Here is a 19,956-nt window from a genome sequence, read left to right on the forward strand (position 1 = left end):
CAGACTCAACCATGCAACCCTCGGCCAATTCCATTCAGAATACTTGTGTAAAAAATATAGATTTACAATTCACTCAGCCGCTAAATGAACTACTGCATAGAAGTGCTGCAAACTACACATTTGAGGGCTAAATCCATATAGATAAAGAAAACACGCTTACCAGTTCAAAACAAGCAATCACTATAATGTATTACATATATCAATTATGGGTAACAAAGACACAATACAGTACTAACACTTGAATAAAACAAAGCTGATTTGAATAAAATCACAAGTACTTCACAAAACATAAGCCAGAGGTACCCAACAATCCTCTTACCATTGACTACTGATTAGCTTGTGAAAGTACCAGTAGTTAACCTATAAGACTAACTCTGAAGTCCAAAGTATTAGGAATGATTTCAGATGCAGGATTGAAACGAATAGAATTACTGAAATATACGAAAGATAAAAGGCAAATATTGAAATAAAAAAAATACCAAAAGCTGGTATGCCTGTTAAATGTAAGTAATCACATTTAAATCACTTACTGTTATTAAAAGTGAGAATATTTAATTACAATAAACATTAGTGAAATAATTTGAAAGGGATGCATCACAATCAATAAAACTCAATGTGTATTATTCAACCTGATAAAGTAATAAACTGGACGGTTATTCCCTGAAGGTGTGTAAATGGCATGCATATGGCAGCAAATGATCATAGATCTGGTTCTTTCATCTTTAAGACTTTCAGAATTGGCCTGTCTGGAGATCTTAAGCTTGTGAATGAAGACTGTATGATTGCCAGGTTGGATATAAACAAATGAACTGCACAATCCATACAATAGAACTTCACATAATAAAATACAGTATACCTAAAGTTTAGGCCTGCAAAGTTTTTGCTGTACATTGCAGTACAGTATTTTTTAATCGAGTTTCTGTGCCAAAATTTAACACAACCTTTTGTGTTCCGCCTTATAACTGGTAATGCAAAAATCTTTTGAGATTTAGTAATGCAAGTCGGGTTTAAAGAAACTTGCTATTATGAACACTATGCTTTGGTGATAAAGGAAGGTTGGACTAAATTCACTTTATTTTTAAATATTGTGTTCTTTTCAGTTCAGTTGAACACATCTGATATGAGTAACTGTCTGATTATTGCATACCATACTTCCCTAATAATGCTGTTGCCCCCAGTAAAAATTATTTATGAGATTCTTAAAATAACTTGCAATTTTCATGAAAAATTTCTGCAGAGTATCGCCTCCATTCATCCTTATTTTAACATATGAATTGGCTTTTAGTTGCATTTTCTTTATTATCTGAAAAGATAAATAATTACACCAAAACTTTCATTGTTTCCATCAGTATCTGAAATTGTGCATAAAGTCTTCTAAAATGATAATACTGTAGATAAATTACAGTATACAAGAATCCTATTAGATGCATGATAATACCTTTAGGGTCATAAATATCATTACAGTACTGATTTTATTTTTATTATAAATATGAAGCACAAATAAACTTTAATTCAATTAGGTAAAGCAAATAAAAATAAACAAAACAGATGAAAATGCATAAGGGACATGAGAAGCAAGAATTAAAGTTCGTACAGTAACTGATAAAGCGAAGAATTAAGTTTTCCTAACCAAACTCTACTATATCTTAAGGAACCAATAATGATTAATTGCAGGATATATGGAAATTCAAAATAAACAAAAGCTAAAATCCAATTAATTTATAGTAAAATATTAAAACCAGGTCTGATAAGTAGTGCCAAAAAAAAAAATCAATGGATGCTCAGCTTAAAGCTACAATTTAAATATTTCCAAAAGATATTTTTATGAGTTAAGTTAATTAAATCCATGCAAAATATGATAGACCTAAAATAACTTTCCACATGACCAGTTTACAGACCATTTTGCTTTTTAATATATAGTAAAATCTTGCTAATTCAGACTAACTGGGGAAAAGCGGTTTGGATACGCTGATCTTATGAATTTGTCAAAAATAATTTGAGCTGCCACCAACATTCACAGCCTACAAGGTGGTTTATAAAAAGAAAAACATTTATGCATGCTAGGCTGTTCAATACAAATTCTTATAACTAATATGAACCAGTTAGAAAGTGAATCTACACTTCAAATGTGCAAACAAGTAGACTAGCCTACTCGAAATTTGTACACAGATGCTAGGCTGTGAAGCAACAAATCTTATAACTAACACAATAATTAGCTAGTGTATTTACTCTTTTAAATAGCTATACAAACTTGAGAGTTCTTTACAATAAGGAATGCCATCAGGGGAGCTGGATCAACCATTGAAATCCTCAAAAAGGTAGTTAATGACATGGCATGAGTGCAAATAACTAGCCCCGCCCACTCCCTGATAAAACGTCTTCACTTTTGAACTTCAGCTTAAAACTGAGGACTCAGGTTTACATAGCTAAGACAAATAAAAAATTCTTTTGCAATTTGTTATTTGTTCTTACACGTATACAAACTTTTCATCCCATAAAATGGGATGACTCCTCCTTAGATGGTAGGAAGTCTCTCTACAACTATACTGTACAGGTCGATTCTCTTTCTTTCCTGGAATGTGCCAGTCTACCTGGTCCCATACAGGAACAAGGGAGAGGAATTCAGCAACCTTCTATCAGCCCATAAAAGGGATGAGTAGGCTGATAGAGTCTGGCCAGTACAGTAAATGGTTTGTACCTGGTACTCAGTCTATGAAAAATCTTTACTCCAGAAGGGGAGACAGACTGGAATGAAATATTTGGCATAAGATGGGCAATGGGTATGTATTCATTCCAGCATTACTCCCATGTAAAAGGAGAATGAGGGCAAACTATTTCTTAGAGATCCAATCTGATAATAATGATGCTCAGAAATGTTGCTTACCAGCATCAATATCACATCCAGAGTGTAATGGTACAAATGCTTCATCTCTATGTGAGGGGAAGGAAAGAAGCAGCAAAAAGTTCCCGTCATTCTACCTTTCCCCTAGACTTATATCGATCATGTTAGCATAAACAAGATTATTTCTGTCCCGTATGTGAGCTGGGCTGGCTACATAATTACAATAGTGCCACAACAGGGCCAAAAACTAAAGCATTGAAGGACTAATGGGTATGCTCCCTTAAATAAAAGGATGTGAGGATCGTTTCACATTTACAAACTCCTTCATCACCTGTCCAATTGCAAGATTCTTCAGAACCAAAAGAAGGATCAATATCCCTGATTTTGTGAGCTCTAGTTTGAGCAGCTACCGCAACCCCTCAAAGGTCAAAGTGCAAGCTCTTGATTGTCTTACGAAGTCAGAGACTATTCTTGTCACTTCTTTATTGATTGCCGGCACTCCCAGTCAGAGATGCAAAGTCCTCTTCAGATAGTACCGCAGAGCCCTCATGGGACACAAAAGCATTTCCTCTCGATTTTTCTTGATTATCAACTGACACTTCGCAGAGCAAAAGGACAAGAAGGTCTCAAACCAGGGTCATGTGTTGAAAAGTTTTGGTTTTCAAAAAGAATTTGACCACAAAACTAAAAGAACTCTGCCAACCTACTGGAATAAAAAAGATTCCTTGCAACTCACCAACTCTGCCAAAGCTACAGCTAAGAAAAGGACAGTCTAGAAAGTTTGAGCTGTTTAATAACTTCTCAAATGCTCATACAGGATGCAAATAAAAGACTTGAGAACACAGGTCACATCACAGTCTAGGGGCCCGACATCCTGGTTAGGCAAGACTGGTTGAAGCTCTTCAAAAGCATAGAAAACTCCCACAATGAGGAATTGTTTATGCACCACAGTCGGAAGACAAGGCTCAAGTCTGAACAGTAGCCTTCCACAGTTGTGATTGAGAGGCGCTTCTTGACAAAGATCGAAGAGTAAATCCGAGATCAGCGCTAAAGATGCTAACCAATACTTGAAAAGACAATAGATTTGATACATTATGTGGTGCGTGATTCGCAAACTTTCAACGGCTTTGCAGATACAGAAAATCTATTTTTGAGAACTAGCGACCATAAAAGAGGAATCGGATAAAGCAATCCCGCATGTTTAGGAACCAAACTGTACATACAGGATGGTACAGTCTGGAAGATCTGAATCCAAAAGATGGTCAGAATTATGAAAAATCTTATGAATAAACAACTAGGTGAACAAAATTGCCAGAGATTAAAATCAAGATCCGGGATAAGAAATTTAATAGACCACAAGTTTTTGTTCAAAAAATTGAGATGAGAATCAGCCAAGATAACAATACTCAAAACAAGGTGGAAGGAAAGAATTGAAACATTTCTACAGAATGGATTGATTACTAAAAATCTTAGGACTTTCTTAATAAGCCAATTTCTTGTGTAATTGAAGAAGAAACAGACCAAATACATTTCTCAAAAGTAAATTTTTAATCAAGAATCCCACACATTGCCAGATACTTCAAATCATTCATTCATTCAAGAATCACACCTAAAATTTTAAAGTTGTAAATAGTTAAAGAAATATTATCAATACAGAGATATGTATTTTGAGGAGCCACTGTCCTTAACCTACTTACGATCATACTTTGAATTTTATTAGGGGTAACTTCATGCTCCAAAATTTGCACTCGGTACTAATCATAGTTAATCTCTATTAAGAGATTCAGCCACCTCAGCGTACAGAAACCGGGCGAATGCCACTGTACTGTCAAAGGGTGGCAGTTTATGAATGTGGCAGGAATAGAAGAGTCAGGGTTGGTGGGCGGCATCATCAAACAGTAGGGCACAGCAGTGAGGGGAGAAGGCGGGAGGGAGTTGGTCGTCCGGCAGTCAACAATAGTGCGAGGTGGTTGTTAGGTACTAATAGAGAGGAAAGATGAATGAAAGTGAAGTTTATTCAACGAGACAACAAGCTTATATAGATAGTTGAGAGCAAGAATGACACAAAATTCACAGTATAAAACATGCAATAGCAAGCCTAAACAGGTTTCTTTCATCAGTGTGAGGGAGAGCGAGAGATAAAAAAGGCAATAACATTAGTGTACGAGCGTGTATGAAACAAGTACTGTTCAGCACTGTCCCATGCACAGGGAAAATATCTACAGGGAAAACCTTCATTTGTACGAGTAACATATTCACTTGATGAACATCTCATTTGCACAAGAAATGTTTGCAAGATAAATCAATCCCTTATTGATGCCCAAAACATCTTTTTTTCCTTGATTACAGATCTCTTTGTGGCTAATGTGCTGTGGTCTCCAAGGATTTTTCTGTCAAATGCTAGAAGAGGAATTCCAACATGACATGAAATACCATAAAAATATTGTCTTCCCTGCTCTAGAGCCATGTTTTAACATGCAAAGGATGAACTTGAATGTATAAGGGAGACCCATAGGTAACGTCTCTATTGAACCTGCCACAGCCCTTCCAATGCTAAAATTCATCTGAAGGATGATATCATGTCATCACTGAGAACCAATACTAGAGACAATGCTACCTGAAAGCTTTGTTTGCACCCAACCATAATATTTCATTTTGTCGTTGGATCAGCAACATACATTCCTGAGAGTAGTGAATTGCAAAGCACCTACATCTACTATTAAATAGGAGTACTGTAATCACATTCTGATTTAGTAACATACTATTCTTAGCAATAGTGTCAATGTAATAGAAGGGTTATTTTACTGGTCAAGATCACTTCACGTTTTGCTTAAAATAGTTTATACGATAGGTTTTGCTACGACATACAATGACATTCACTCCCGGTTTTCATGACGGCATGGAGATGCTTAGGTTTATTCTATCTTATTACCCTAATTTTTTATGAATTTTTAACCCTCTTTCATATTAATTACTGGCATCTCGTCACCTTGTATAGGCACTGTGTGTACTTCATAAGAAAACTATGAATTTCCACTCATGCTGTTCTCGTTGAAAAATTTCTTCATTTGACCTTCCCTTATCCTAAAGGCATAATGCCTACCCAGCCATGTACTTTGGAAAACAAAGACTGGATAAGATTGCCTTTAAATATTTAAGAGCATAAGAAAAATTTCACATTATGTACCTAATATCTCATTACAAACAAAAATATAAGTCATTACTGAGAATGTTCTTCTCTTAATTTTTTCTTTCCAGTTTTGAAGCTTCAGGAACAAAACTTGGATAAGATGGCTTAAAGCTAGTGTCCATCATCACCAGATACAAAAGAAAAAAGATTATTGCCCAGGTCAGTTGTGGTTGAAATTACTGGTCCGGTAGAAAGTAATTTTAATGCCTCAGGTCAATCAATTCAAAATATTTCTCAATGGATTCCAGATCTACAAGTTAATACTTTGATCTTGGAAATTGCCTGATATTTGTAGAAAAATGCAATTCTAATACTGTATTAAAATTAGTTACTTCTATAATCACCTGATATTCATATTGCTTTTGTCTCTGTAAGCTTGGTCATGTCAATGCTACCCATTAAAAATAAAAAATAAAAAAAATACCTGTCTACTGACAATAACATGCTGTTCATGTTATATCATCTTTAGATTCAAGTAAAAATAATTCCTCTTGATGACAATAGTAAGTGGGGAGGAGGATGAGTATGTTTGTGAACATCTAGTGTATATAGAAATAAAATATCAAAATTTTATTTATTTCTAAGACCATCCCCTGATGTTCACATTGCTGAATCCAACACTTTAGTGGTGGTTGGTAACCAGTGAAAGAGAGACAGGGCATCTAGTTTCCCATAATCAATCAAATAAAGTCCTAGACCTACCTGTAGTCTATGCTTTTGGATACTCTTAAACACTAGCTTGAAATTTCTAAATACTATTTTATCACCTAATTACTCATCTACTTTATAAAAAAAAAAAAAAAAAAAAAAAAAAAAAACTTGATACCTGGGAAGTAAATATAAAATTTACAAATTCAAGAAATTAAAATTTTGAAAGGTTACTAGTCCATAACGCCAAAGCATATATGTACCAAACTAAAAATTAAATTCACAATATTATCACACTACATCCAAACAACCACTATAGGCCCTAAGGCCCAGCAATTGAGACCAAAAAAGTATGACGTATAGTGAAATGCCTATTTGGTACACCATTGAGGTACCTCTAAATTCCTTTCAAAATTAAGATTCAGCAAATATCTGAGCTTGACTGGTAGTTATAATTCCTTTAACATGAACCCTAATTTTCAAAAAAAAAAAGGGATAAAAACACCTTAAAATAAAAAAGGCCTACTTTCAGATATTGGTTGCAGTTCACGGAGTTGTTTTCCAATCCCAAAGTCAACAGAAATAAATATTTTCCTGTTAGATCTTAAGGGAACCAGCTGCCATATATTACGATTTGCTTCAAAATTTTTAATTTCTATGTATGTTTTAGATATCTATTATGCACTCTTCATATTAAAATTTTATCTGATTCAGACCAACAATTTTTTTTTTCTTTTAATAAATGTGATTTTCTTATTTTTTTTTTTACAAATTTTCATTTCTGTCTATTGAAAAATATCATATCTATTTATTTGTGAATTGTTACTTGATAAATTTATTATAAATAAATTTTTTTTTTTGATAAGAGAATTCAGATATTCCACGCCTGTTTCTGTTACCTAACCGCGCAAATAAGGAGGGCTCACTACATTTCATCGAGAGGAGTGGTATATGATCAAGACCACCATTTTGGCACATAAGGGATAAGCGGTTATTTAGTGATGCTTTCTTCTGTAAGAGGAAGGAAATAAGGATTAATGCTATCATGTCGGTCTTCTACTTAGCAATCCAGATGTCTAAAATAGTGGCTAGAAATGTGGGAAGACTAGGGTTCCATAACAGAAGGATCTAAAGTAAATAAAGAATTTGAGGGTCTACAAAAGGATTTTGAAGCTGGGATGTGCCATGTACCATCAGAACCCTTACTGAATGGTGCACTAGATCCATTAGCTACCATTTGACCCCTTACGGTAATGTTTGAAATACGATAGGTTAAGCCTGAAAAATTACCTTCAATTGAAGACTCAGTTTTCCGAGTTTCCAAAAAAGAAGTTTATGACATTAAGAGCTTTATAAGGTCACGACTCAAACTCGATAGGACTAGCAAAGTCAAAAAAAAAAGTGGCATTACCATCATCTTCCCTTCAAAATCAATATACCTAGTCTTTTGCTTTCCCCTTGAACTAAAAGTAAGCTTTATTTTACACTTTGAACTTTAATCTGATTAGCAAACATGAAATGACAAATTCGAAGGTAATTTGAATTTTTCCTAGATACAAACCTTAGCTATTTATAGGGGTATAGTTTCAGCAAAAGCTGAAAGGACGAGCCATTCAATTTTAGCGAGGGTTAACCACCCATCCCGCTAGTTAGCGGGGGTTAGCCTGCTACCCCTCCCACTCACCCACCTGTGATTGCACTCACTTCACTTGGAGATAGAACTTCAAGGGGGACAGGGTTGGTGGGCAAGTACAGTAGACCCCCGCCATACGACATTAATCCGTTCTGGAGTTGGTATCGTATGGTGAAAATGTCGTATGGCGGGCAATAGAATAGCTAATGCGTGCAAAATCCCAGGTAAAAACCTTGAAAATTAGTACGTAACAAAATAGTACAATAAGCACTGTACTACAGTATACTTATATATAATATACATGTACTGTACAGTATATAATTAAATAACATTACACGTATAAATAAAAATTATATACTGTACTGTAAAGGGAAAATTAAATCTTATTTACCTTTGGAGTGACGTGACTTGAGCTGGTAGTGGGTGGAGGCAGAGGGGGGGAGGAGGCCGTAGATATAAAAAAGTATCAATGCTAATTATGTACACTTAATAATAAATTTATTCATACTATTAAACACTTAAAATTAAAAATGCTTTTTTTTTTATAATTTTTGTCTTTTGAAATTTTTTTTATGATTTTTTTTTTTAGAAAATTACTCTTTTTTAGCTTTGTCAATAGAATCACTTATCATCATTGCTTTCTGACACTTCTCTTTTGGAGAAATATCTATCCAAAGAAGCCTGTTTCTGACGACTCCTCAAAATGTTTCTAAAATGACTCATACACTTGTCATTAACACTCTCCAGAAGACAGCCTGTGTGAAGTTTTTCTGTTTTTTTTTTTTTTTTCAATGAATCTCGTAAGGTTTTCATACCAACCGATAGCTTCCCTTATTTCTGCCGATGTCGTTTCTTCAGTCTCCTCCCCGTCCTCGTCACCACTAGAGCTGTGCTCTTCTTGAATGATGGTCAATTGCATTGCCTCCAACTCCTTCAAGTCTTCAGTCGTAAGCTCCTCCCTGTACTCCTTGATAAGGTTATCGACGTCAGCCTCATCGACAACAAGCCCATGCACATGCCTTCTTCGTATTTCTTTAATATCTCCAGCTTCGTTTACATAGTAATCATCTTCTTATTTTTCCCTTTAACATCACTAGCAATCTTGGGACCCATGGCTAACGAATTAAAGTTGGAATTAAGCACTAAAATGCACAAAAAATACGATATCGCAAGCACTCACACGAGATCAAGTCTTTACGAAACGCACAAAAGAATCTGAACTGAACGCGTGATTAACAAAGAGAGACCGAGGCAGCATTGTAGGAGGGATTTCGGCCAATAGCGTATCAGCATCTTAGTGACGCCGTGACGCCGACGTGTTAGTGGAGGGTCGGGATTCAATGAGTCTGTGAATCCGTGTAGATATTGTGTTCTTTATGACCCTCCTCTTGGTTCTGCCCGTGCTTACGAAGAGTGAGGACACTCAGGGCCGAGCTGTTGCTGTTCTCGAGGTAGTGCCTCAAACACCTTACTGGGCATAGTAACAGATGATCTAGGTTGTCGGTTACAGAGCGAAGACTCCATATCCGGAAGAATTCGAACCTAGGATCCGAAACTCCCGGATTCTGAGTCTTTGCAACAAACTCAGGGACAAAGCTGAAGCTTACTTCTCCCCATCCCATTGAATGACTCTGCAAATCCATGTAGAGATTATGTTCTTCGTGACCCTCTACTTGGTTCTGCCTGTGCTTCAAAGAGTGAGGACATTTTGGACCGAGCTGCTGCTGTATTCTTAAGGTAGCGCCTCAAACACCTTATTGGGCATAGTAACAGATGATCTGGGTCATCAGTTACAGAGCGGAGACTCCATATCCGGAAGGATTGGAACCTAGGATCCGAAACCCCCGGATTTTGAGTCTTTGCAACAAACTCAGGGACGAAGCTGAAGCTTACCTCTCCCCATCCCCTTGAATGGGGTATGTCATAAGAGAGACCATGAAATTCGGTAACTCGTTTGGCTGATGCCAAGGCGAGTAGGAACACCTTCTTCCAAGTCAGGTGGCGATCTGTTGCCTGGTGTAATGGTTTGTACGGAGATCTCTTTAGAGACTGAAGAACTTGAACCACGTTCCAAAGGGGAAGTCTTACTTCCGACTGAGGACAGGTAAGTTAATAACTTTGTATGAGAAGGGAAAGTTCCAGCGATGAGGAAATGTCCATTCCTTTCAGTTTAAAGGCGAGACTCAAGGCAGAGCGATAGCCTTTAACCACTGAAACTGAAAGACGCATTTCTTCCCGCAAATACACGAGAAACTCCGCTATTGCTGGAATAGTGGTATCGAGTGGATCAAGACCCCTTCCATGACACCAACTACAGAAGACATTCCACTTTGCCTGGTAGACTGAGGCTGGAGATCTTCGCAGATATCCAGACATCCTTTTTGCAACCTGTTGCAAAAATGCCTTCTGTGTGAGAAGATGCTGGATAGTCTCCATGCGTGAAGACGTAGCGAAACTACTGCCTTGTGGTAGATATTGATACAGTATGTGGTTGTCTGTGTAGATTGTGTCGTGGAGGCATTTCTCTTGGGAGCTCTGTCAGAAGCACCAGAAGGTCCAAGAACCATTACGCATGATGCCATAGCGGAGCTATGAGGGTCATTGAAAGATCGACCGATGTTCTGGTCTTGTCGAGTACTCTTCTAATCCGACAGAACGGTGGGAATGCGTATGCATCAATGTTGTCCCACCGTTGTTGGAATGCATCTTGCCAGAGAGCCTTGGGATCTGGGACTGGAGAGCAGTACAGCGGAAGCCAGAAATTCAGGGCCGTTGCGAACAGATTCACTGTCAGAGAACCCCAAAAAGTCAAGATTTTGTTGGCTACTAGATGATCCAAAGACCATTCGGAACCAACTATCTGCGATGCTCTGCTCAGATTGTAAGCAAGCACATTCCTCTTGCCTGGAATGATGGGGGCTGACACTGAGATCGAATGGACTACCGCCCATCTTAGTATCTCTACTGCTAAAAAGTACCTCCTTGGTTCATGATGAAAGCCACTACCATGGTGTTGTTGCTCATAACCACCACCGAGTGACCAGCCAGAATTGGTGGAATTCTTGAAGGGCCAGAAAGACGGCTTTCATCTCTAAGAGACTTATGTGAAGGTAGTTTTCAGACTCTGATCAAAGGCCTGAGGCCGTGTGGTGCAGCGAGCGGGCCTCCCACACCCTTCCTTTGATGCATACGAGAACAGCATAAAATCGGGAGGAGGGACGAGAAGATCGACACCCTTCAGCAGATTCTCGTCTGCTATTCACCATCCGAGGTACGTCTTTTCCTCTGATGCCATGGGAATCACGATCCCATGGGAATCAAAGTCCAGAGAATCGGAGGAATTGGACTTCAGACGCCACTGGAGGGAATGAATCCTGAGGCGACCGTTGGGAACTAGAAGGGCCAAGGATGATAGATGTCCAAGGAGACTTAGCCACTTCCGGGTTGGGAGCTCTTCTTATCTGAGGAAAGAGCTTGCTAATTTTCTCAGCCTTGCTATCCTGCGATCTGATGAGAAGGCTTTGTGCAGGTTGGTGTCTAATACCATGCCCAGGTACACCAGTCTTTGAGTGGGAAGCAGGGAAGACTTCTCGAGGTTTACCAAGATCCCCAGATTTTGGCAAAGCTTCAGAAGTTTGTCTCGGTGCTGAAGAAGGGTTGCCACGATCAGCCAGTCGTCCAGGTAGCAAAGGAGATGGATGCCAAACCTGTGAGCCCAGGATGACACTAGGGCAAACACTCTTGTGAAGACCTGGGGTGCTGTGGAAAGGCCGAAACACAGCACCTTGAACTGGTATGTTTTGTTGTCGATGTTGAATCTCAGCTACTTCCTTGAAGACGGATGGATTGGTATCTGGAAGTATGTCTTTCAGATCCAGTGTACACATGGAGTCCTGTGGTCTTATCACTAGTCTGACCGTGTCTGCCATCTCCATTCTGAACGAAGTCTGTTCGACAAACTTGTTAAGAGCTGAGAGGTCGATGGCTGGCCTCCAGCAACCAGACGCCTTTTTCACAAGAAAGAGTCGACTGAAGAAGCCTGGGGACCCGTCGAGGACCTCCTGGCGAGTGCCCTTCTCCAACATGGTCTGGACTTTGGCTCGAAGGGCCTGCCCCTTTGCTGATTCCATAGCAAAGGAGCTCATAAGCACTGGATTCTTGGTCAGTGGAGGGAGAAATGAAATGAACGAGACGTGATATCCTGAGCGAATCACGGAGACCGTCAAGGGTTTGGCCCTGAGCTACATCCACCTGGTCCAGCAGCTTTGAAGACATCCCCCTACTGGTGGACGAGCAGTGGGATGACCTCTCCTAGCATTTGCGTTTTTTACCGCCACCTCTCTGACATTTGCCTCCACGGATGGACTTGCTGCCTTTCCCGTCCTTAATAGGAAAGGGCTTCTTAGACACCTTAAGCTTGGGGATGGCTGCCGTTTTCTTCGATGATGCTTTTCCTTGGCTGGTCTTTGGAGGGGCTGGTGGTCTGTAGAGCCGAGCTGTAAGGGCCCTATGAAGGAAGGAGTCCATGTTGGACTTCTTCCACCTTTCCGCAGCCTACTTGACATTCCTAGGCTCAAAGAAGGACTCCTCCATGGAGGAGCTTCGAAGCCAAGTGATCTCAGTGTTCGGGACCTGCTGGTGAAATCTTTCGGACATCGCATCCCTACGTTTCAGAATAGTGTTAGCCCACAGGGTCACTACTTGGTGACCCAGAACTCAATGGTGCGAGTGCCCGAGAAAAGGAAGGTCTCCAAGGCCTTCCTGATACGATCCTTAGAGAAATCCTCGGTTCGCACCAGGATTCCTATTGATCCTAATCAATGATTCAGCCACGAAGTAGCCTGCATGGCATACTTCGCAACCTTCTCTTGGTTTAGGATCTCAGATGCTGAGAGAGAGAGACCTGACGTGAAGAAAGCCTCTCAAGAGAGACTCCCTTGGTCAGCTCTTCCAAGGAGTGGTGGTGTGACATAGTTGAGACTGTCTCGTCCATGATGTCATAACATCTCTTCTGGCTAACACCCGAAGGTGGGAGGAGTTTAGCGGACGAGGAACAGCGGAAAGACTCGGGAGATAAAAGACAGTTGGAAGGCAATCTTACGCAAGAAACCCTTCAGCCCCCGGGACCAGGGCAGAGCTGCACTGGCCTTAGGAGGCTTTTGGGTACCTAAGAAACGGTCTAGGACAGTGTCCTTACCTTCTTGAGGGGCTGTTTCCCGATCCAGTAACCCGTTAAGGGTCTTCATGATAGACCAACCTGCCAAATGGTATGTTCCAACTCTCTCTAGTCGTCGTCCGAAGCTGGGCTGGCAGCAAGATCTTCATCCACCAACAAGGTCTCACCCCGGGGTGGGTCGTGGTCATTAACAGTTAGACTGACTCGGCTCCTAGACCCCTCCAAGGGGTTCTGGGTCCTAGAGTAGGACTTGAAAATTGTCTTAAGAGTCCTTAGATTCCCTTCTAGGAGGGAATAAAGGCTCTAAGACAGAAGGTCTCAATGAAGTGACCTTCTCAGAAGGAAGAGAACGAGGAGCTGAAGGTGAGGCTATGTTCTCTCCTTGGGGTCTTTCCGTCGGTGACGGGAGGGAAGAGTCCAACACTGACTCTTCCATCTGGGTGCCTTTAGCAACGGTGGACGAGGCATCAAGGGGCCGAGACGATGATGCAACCTCAGGGGAGGATTCTGCTCTATGAATCCTGACTGGAGTCAGTTTGGCTCTTGTTGATGAGACCTTATCAGGAAATCCCCTCTTCCTCTTCAGGGAGGAAGAGGCAGTCGTAGTCCTAAGTCCCGGATCGGCTGAAACCGCTGGGGCTTCAGATGTATATGCCGGAAGCAACGGGTTGAAGGCTTGAGATACTGCCTTAACCAGGCCGTTGAACCACGGCTGCTTACTTATCGAAGCACTCTCCGATAGATCCCTTGAAGGGAAAGAGGTAGAAAAGTCCGTCGGTGGTGTCTCCACACCAGACGCTAACGACTTCGGGATTGTTTTTGGTTGTAGTTGGTGATCCTCTCTTGCCAGAGGATGAGGTGGCCAATGACACGTTGGAGAGCGATGAGAAAACACCTGCTCTAGACGCGTTGATCGATGGCTTGAAGATTGATAGAAAGAGTGTTCTCGCGTTGCAGAGAGATACCGGGGTAACGTGGGGTCGATCAATACCGCTGCACAAGAGGCAGGATGGTTTGAAAATAATCCTTTTGGAGGCGACTCACGCGTCGCTAGTAGAGAAGGTTGAACAGGTGAGTGAACGCGTTCCACCGGAGAGCGACGCGATGGTTTAAAAACGTTCTGAACCATGGGCGAACACTGGTTCGTTGGATGATCGAGCGTTTCTCGAAACGGAGAAAGTCTACGCGACTCATGAATACGTTGAGGCGAACGCCGCCGAATGGGTGATCGCTGACGAGCAAGCAATTGCTGAGAAGCAGGTAAATGCTGACGGGCTGGCAAATGTTGTCGAGCAAAAGAATGCTGCCAAGTAGGCAAACGTTGTCAAGCAGGAGAACGCTGCTAAGTATGCGAACGCTGCCAAGTAGACAAACGCTTACGAGCAAACGAACGCTGCAGCGCAGGGGAACGATAATGGGTTGGTGACCACTGATGGGCAGGTGAACACTTCCGACCAGGCGACCGTTGACGGGCCAGCAATTTCCGAAGAGGAGGTTATTCCCGCGTTGTCGGCGATTCTCGTGTAGTGAACAATTCACAAGCGAACAAATGTTTAGTAGGAGTATGAGACGTTCCATGTCGATGGTTAGACGATTTACGCGTTGGAAGAGGCCATTCACGTGTAACCCCACGTTTAGGTGGTGCCCGAGAAGTCACTCACTGACGCTGGTCAGGCAACTGTCGAGCTAGACGCGTTGGTGTAGACATAGCTTGATGACGATGGTCGGGTGATTCAAGAGTTTAAAGCGCCGGAGAATACGATTCACAGGTAACCGACCTTACCAGTGGTACACGAGAAATCGCTCATTGACGATGGTCAGACGAAACACGAGTATGATGACGACGGTTAGGCGATTTACGAGGTGAATGCGTAGGCGATTCATGCTCTGCTGGACGATGGAGAGACTGTCAAGTAAAAGAATGTTGGGCAAGAGCCTGGTGAGACGTAGAGCAATGAGACGAGGTCGGAGGCGGAGGCAAAGGTTGAACAATCTCTTCCGAAGAAGAAGACGGAGGAGGAGTGGAAGCGAAGAGACTCCTCTTGGCCGATGGAGCAGGACCACCCTGAAGGCAGAGAGGAGGACGGACACGGCGAGGTCGCCTGCTGCTGACGCGACGATGAAGGAGAATGGGATCAGCAGGCTGATCAACAGCAGCCTCCAAAGAGGAGTCTCTATGTGAGACCCTTTATTATGAAGGGAAACATTTGTCGGAGAGACATGCCTCGGACTTTGCTCTCCCACTGAAGGATGTTCGTCAGGGGAAGGAGAGAAGACCTCGGCAGTGAAAGATGGTGAAGCGAACGCAGCAGCAGGAGGAACAACTGACGAGCTCCCCGGCACAACAACGTCGATAATGGACAAAGGGTCAACGTCCGAAGATAACTCAGCACACCGGCACAAAAACTGCAGCAATGCCTACTGGGAAGGATCACCGGGCAAACCCAATGACAGCCACAACTGTAAAAAAGGAGAAAGAGAGACATCCTTACTCGGGGGGAGAGCCGGGGCAACTCCACTAGGGGAGGTTACACTGTCTCTCGAGGACCGAGGTTGGCCGGGGGCTAAATGGCCTACACTACTAATCGTCGGCTCCCCAGAGGAAGCCATCTGAGTTGGAGCTTGGGAGGAAGGTCGAGAGACGGAGGAAGAAGCCTTGGGTTTCTTCTGATTCGAAGCAATCTTTGAAGGGGAAGTCCCGTTTAGACTCCTTCTTCCGCCTACGCCCATACTTTTCCCTATGGGAGGAAGACCACTCCCGACACTCAACACAATTGTAATCAATATCACAGCTCTGTCCTCTGTAGACAGGGCAAAGGCTGTGGGGATCTGTTTCTACAGCAGACATGAACTTCCCGCAAGTGTCATTCAGTTCCCGTACAAGTCCGCATGGCAGTAGATAAACACAGCACGCACACTCATACACTGAAAAGAAAAAGAAAAAAAAAAAGATTAATGGCAGTCCTCAAATTGGAGAGAATGAAGGTCGGTGACAACCGCATTCCATCCGAGCCCAAAGTAAAGTGAGCGCAATCACAGGTGTGTGAGTGGGAGGGGTAGCAGGCTACTCCCGCCATAAAGCGCCGCTAACTACCGGGATGAGTGGTTAACCTTCGCTAAAATTTAGTGGCTCGTCCTTTCAGCTTTTGCTGAAAGTACACCACTATACATAGCGTGGTTTGAATTCCAGTTACGGAAAAAACATACTTTACTTTTCAAAGAGGACAACGAGACCTTCACACTACAGTACTCGCAAAAAAAATGTGAAATAAAAATTGTACCAAGCCGGAGATACAAAGAGAATGCGGATAAGGATCATCTAAAAACAATTCCTTTGCGATACTATGCAGAAATTGTTAACAAACCTGGGAGAACACATCTTTAAACCACAAAACGAAATAAAAAAAAATACCGACAAGCTGGAGCACATCTTAATACTGTTACAAGTCGATTTGAAGACTAAATAAGATTATAAAACATGCATAGCATGTTATTGTCAGCAAATGCCGTTAGTCTCATTATTTCCAAGATGCATTAATATAATGGAAGGAAAGGAAAAGGATAATTTTTCAATTTATGGGTAATGTTGATACAGTATAACCAAGCTTCCAGAGACAAAAGCAGTATATACATCAGGGGAGGTTCATAGAAATAATTATCAGTATTTTCCTCCATGTAATACAGTAATCACTTCTTTTATTTACAGATCAGATGCAGAAATACCACCCATCTATTCCATGCTGTACTATTTGAAAATTAAGGTTTAGCAAGCCAGTAAAAGGGTTACAAGATAACAATACAAAAGAGCCAACAAAAAAAAAGTGAAAAGGGAAATATAGATTAAATGTGTCAAGAAAAATTTCACATAAAATCCACCTTAATCTGCACAAGCAATTTTTTTCTTAATAAAACAAATGACAAATAAAAAGTAAATCGTAATTTGTAACGAAATAAGCAAAACCTAAATTTACTTACGAATATGCAGGTAATGAGGTAATGCTGAAATTATTCAGCAGTGATGGTACAACTCACTTAATAGGATGAACTTCATAACTTTCATACATCCTTTCAGTCAATATTATCATTAGATTATTATAAAGAACTGTACAACAAAACTACTTCAACATTACTTGCGATGTACAGTAATATCTTCTCTATCAACACCAGAACTGATTCCTGAAAAACCATTTAAAACTTACATTTCAAACATGGCAATTCTCAGAGATCCTAGAGCCTGGTAACCTTTCCTAGAATTCATCCAGCAATCTCAAGATTATTGGACATAATGTCATTACATTATTATATCAGTTCTACACAGTCTTGAAAGTTAGGTAAAATTTTCATTCCCTGATAAAATTCCCTGTTAAAAATACAAATTTAAAAGTACTTTACAGTACTGTGCTACATTATATTTTCTTCAAAAGAAGATTAAGAAAATCAGTGGAAAAATACAATGACTTTTAAACTGACTGCTTCTACAAAACAACCTCAAAACGTATTAACTCCAAGAAAAAAGCAATAATAATTTCATAAATAAATGTACAGTAATTATTTATCAACAATAAAAATGGCATTAGTACAAAAATGTTTCATTTCTTAATTAAAACAATTATGATAATTTTTGGTAATAGCATAAAAACATAGAAGTATGAAAGCTACAATTAAATAAATTATCTAATTTTCAAATTAGAACAAATTAAACAACACATTTTCGAGTTATGCATTTCTCAACCAAATGTAGTAAAAAATCTAACACTAGTTATAACCTATAGAAAAACATTGCAATAATAATACTAAAAATCCTTCACATTGCCTAAGTGCTAAAAACTAATTACTTCATTTCTCTTTAATGATAGAGGACAAACAAAATTACCTGTAAAATTTTAGGACATACCTAGAGAAGCCAGGACAGGAGTATTTGCTGGGATGCCATACCAAGCACTTGGAAGCTTTCCAGCTTCTTCGCAAGAATCTACTACTTTTGGTAAGAAATTGGGTGGCAAGCCTGCTTCTTGGAGTAAATCATGGTTCCAATCCTTCAAAGTGCAAAATTAAGAAAAACAAATTTACAATTACTGTCTTCTTGAATAAAACATATGTTTTACTTCATAAGGCCAGTCTATCATCATTCAAAAGATCACATGTATTGTCAAAATTTATTTTCCATTAGAAAAGTTAGTGTGGACTAATTTTGTCAGTCTTAGTTCTTTTGATTAAAATGAACTCTTGATTATTCTCCAAATGAGAAAAATGATTGACATTGTACAGTATTTCAATCTTGATACAGATCAGGATTTGAGAAGGATTCAAAGTAAAAAATATTATCCTTTATCTCAAAAATGAAAATATATAAAACTAACCACTTCAATTGTTATCTATTTTCATTCTAAGCCATCCTAAGAGGAATTTCTGAAATATATAGCTACACTCCCATCAAAGTGATCAATTAAAAGTTTTGAAAAAAAGGGGTTTTGATTGTGGGTTTTGAGAAGGTGTTGTGTGGTTACCATGGAATTTCTTGTAATGGCTAGAACAGGATATCCATTAAGTCTTACCCACCATTGGGGCAGCGTATCTATGTATAAAGTACAGATTCAGTGCGTGTAAAGGAAACCCATGTGCTCAAACACTATTTAGCACCTCATAGCACCTCTAATTTTGAATTTGTCTGCTAAGTGATGACACGTCATCCACCAACACCCAATCGTAACTCTGGAAACAATGCTTACCCGAGCAATTGTTTCTTTACCGGCAACTATCTTTTCAAAAGATTACGTCTCAGTTATGTTTCACTTCCCTTAACAATCATTGGGAGGTAGTATGGTCTTCAGAACAAAATTGTACCTCCACAATAGAGAGGTTTTCCTTTTGACAAAACTCCTTTTTTAGTGTCAGATTGCTGCATTTTTCCATGAACCATAGCAAAATCTAAGCTAGATTTGTGCACCACAAGGGTCAAGTTACCTATACCCAAGCAAATGCAAAATTCATGCTTACATGTGTGAAAGGAAATTACTAAAAAGTCAATCTAATTACCTCAGTATAGGAAATTCCTGTAGAAAGAGCTGGATGATAATTATCATAGTGCCTCTGCAGAGAGACCCATTAAGGATCCCTCACTTTAACCCTTTATCCCCCAATTGATACTATAATTGAGCTGAACAAAACAAATGCATGTTGAACCACTTAAATTTGCTTCAAGTAATATCTGTAAACACACTATGTATGCCCCAAATAATCCATAAAGCTCTGGATATCCTGAAATTACATATTTACAGTTACTCCCCAGCTATTCACGAATCAATATTCGCTAAATCGTAGATTTGCAAGGTTTTCTGTAGAGCATAGATACTAAATATTCAAGAAAATTTTACCTATCTGCGAAATATTTTTCTTTCAATTCGGTAAATAAACAACAGATTTATTTGCACTGTTTGTACATTGGAGCATTCATGATCTGATTGCCT

At 40.0% G+C, this 19,956-nt stretch overlaps 1 protein-coding gene across 6 annotated transcripts in view; it reads right to left on the minus strand.

Moving 5' to 3' along the window:
• The window catches only part of LOC137656253 (sedoheptulokinase-like), a 166,075-nt gene that overhangs the window by 58,587 nt on the left and 87,532 nt on the right, over positions 1–19,956 (minus strand). For all 6 annotated transcript variants that reach the window (XM_068390446.1, XM_068390456.1, XM_068390426.1 and 3 more), the window contains one exon: positions 18,384–18,525. In XM_068390446.1, the coding sequence (XP_068246547.1) occupies positions 18,384–18,525 (142 nt within the window). The remainder of the gene's footprint in view (positions 1–18,383; positions 18,526–19,956) is intronic.

The sequence above is a fragment of the Palaemon carinicauda genome, chromosome 1, assembly GCF_036898095.1.
Source record: "Palaemon carinicauda isolate YSFRI2023 chromosome 1, ASM3689809v2, whole genome shotgun sequence".
In the NCBI taxonomy this organism is placed as follows: domain Eukaryota; kingdom Metazoa; phylum Arthropoda; class Malacostraca; order Decapoda; family Palaemonidae; genus Palaemon; species Palaemon carinicauda.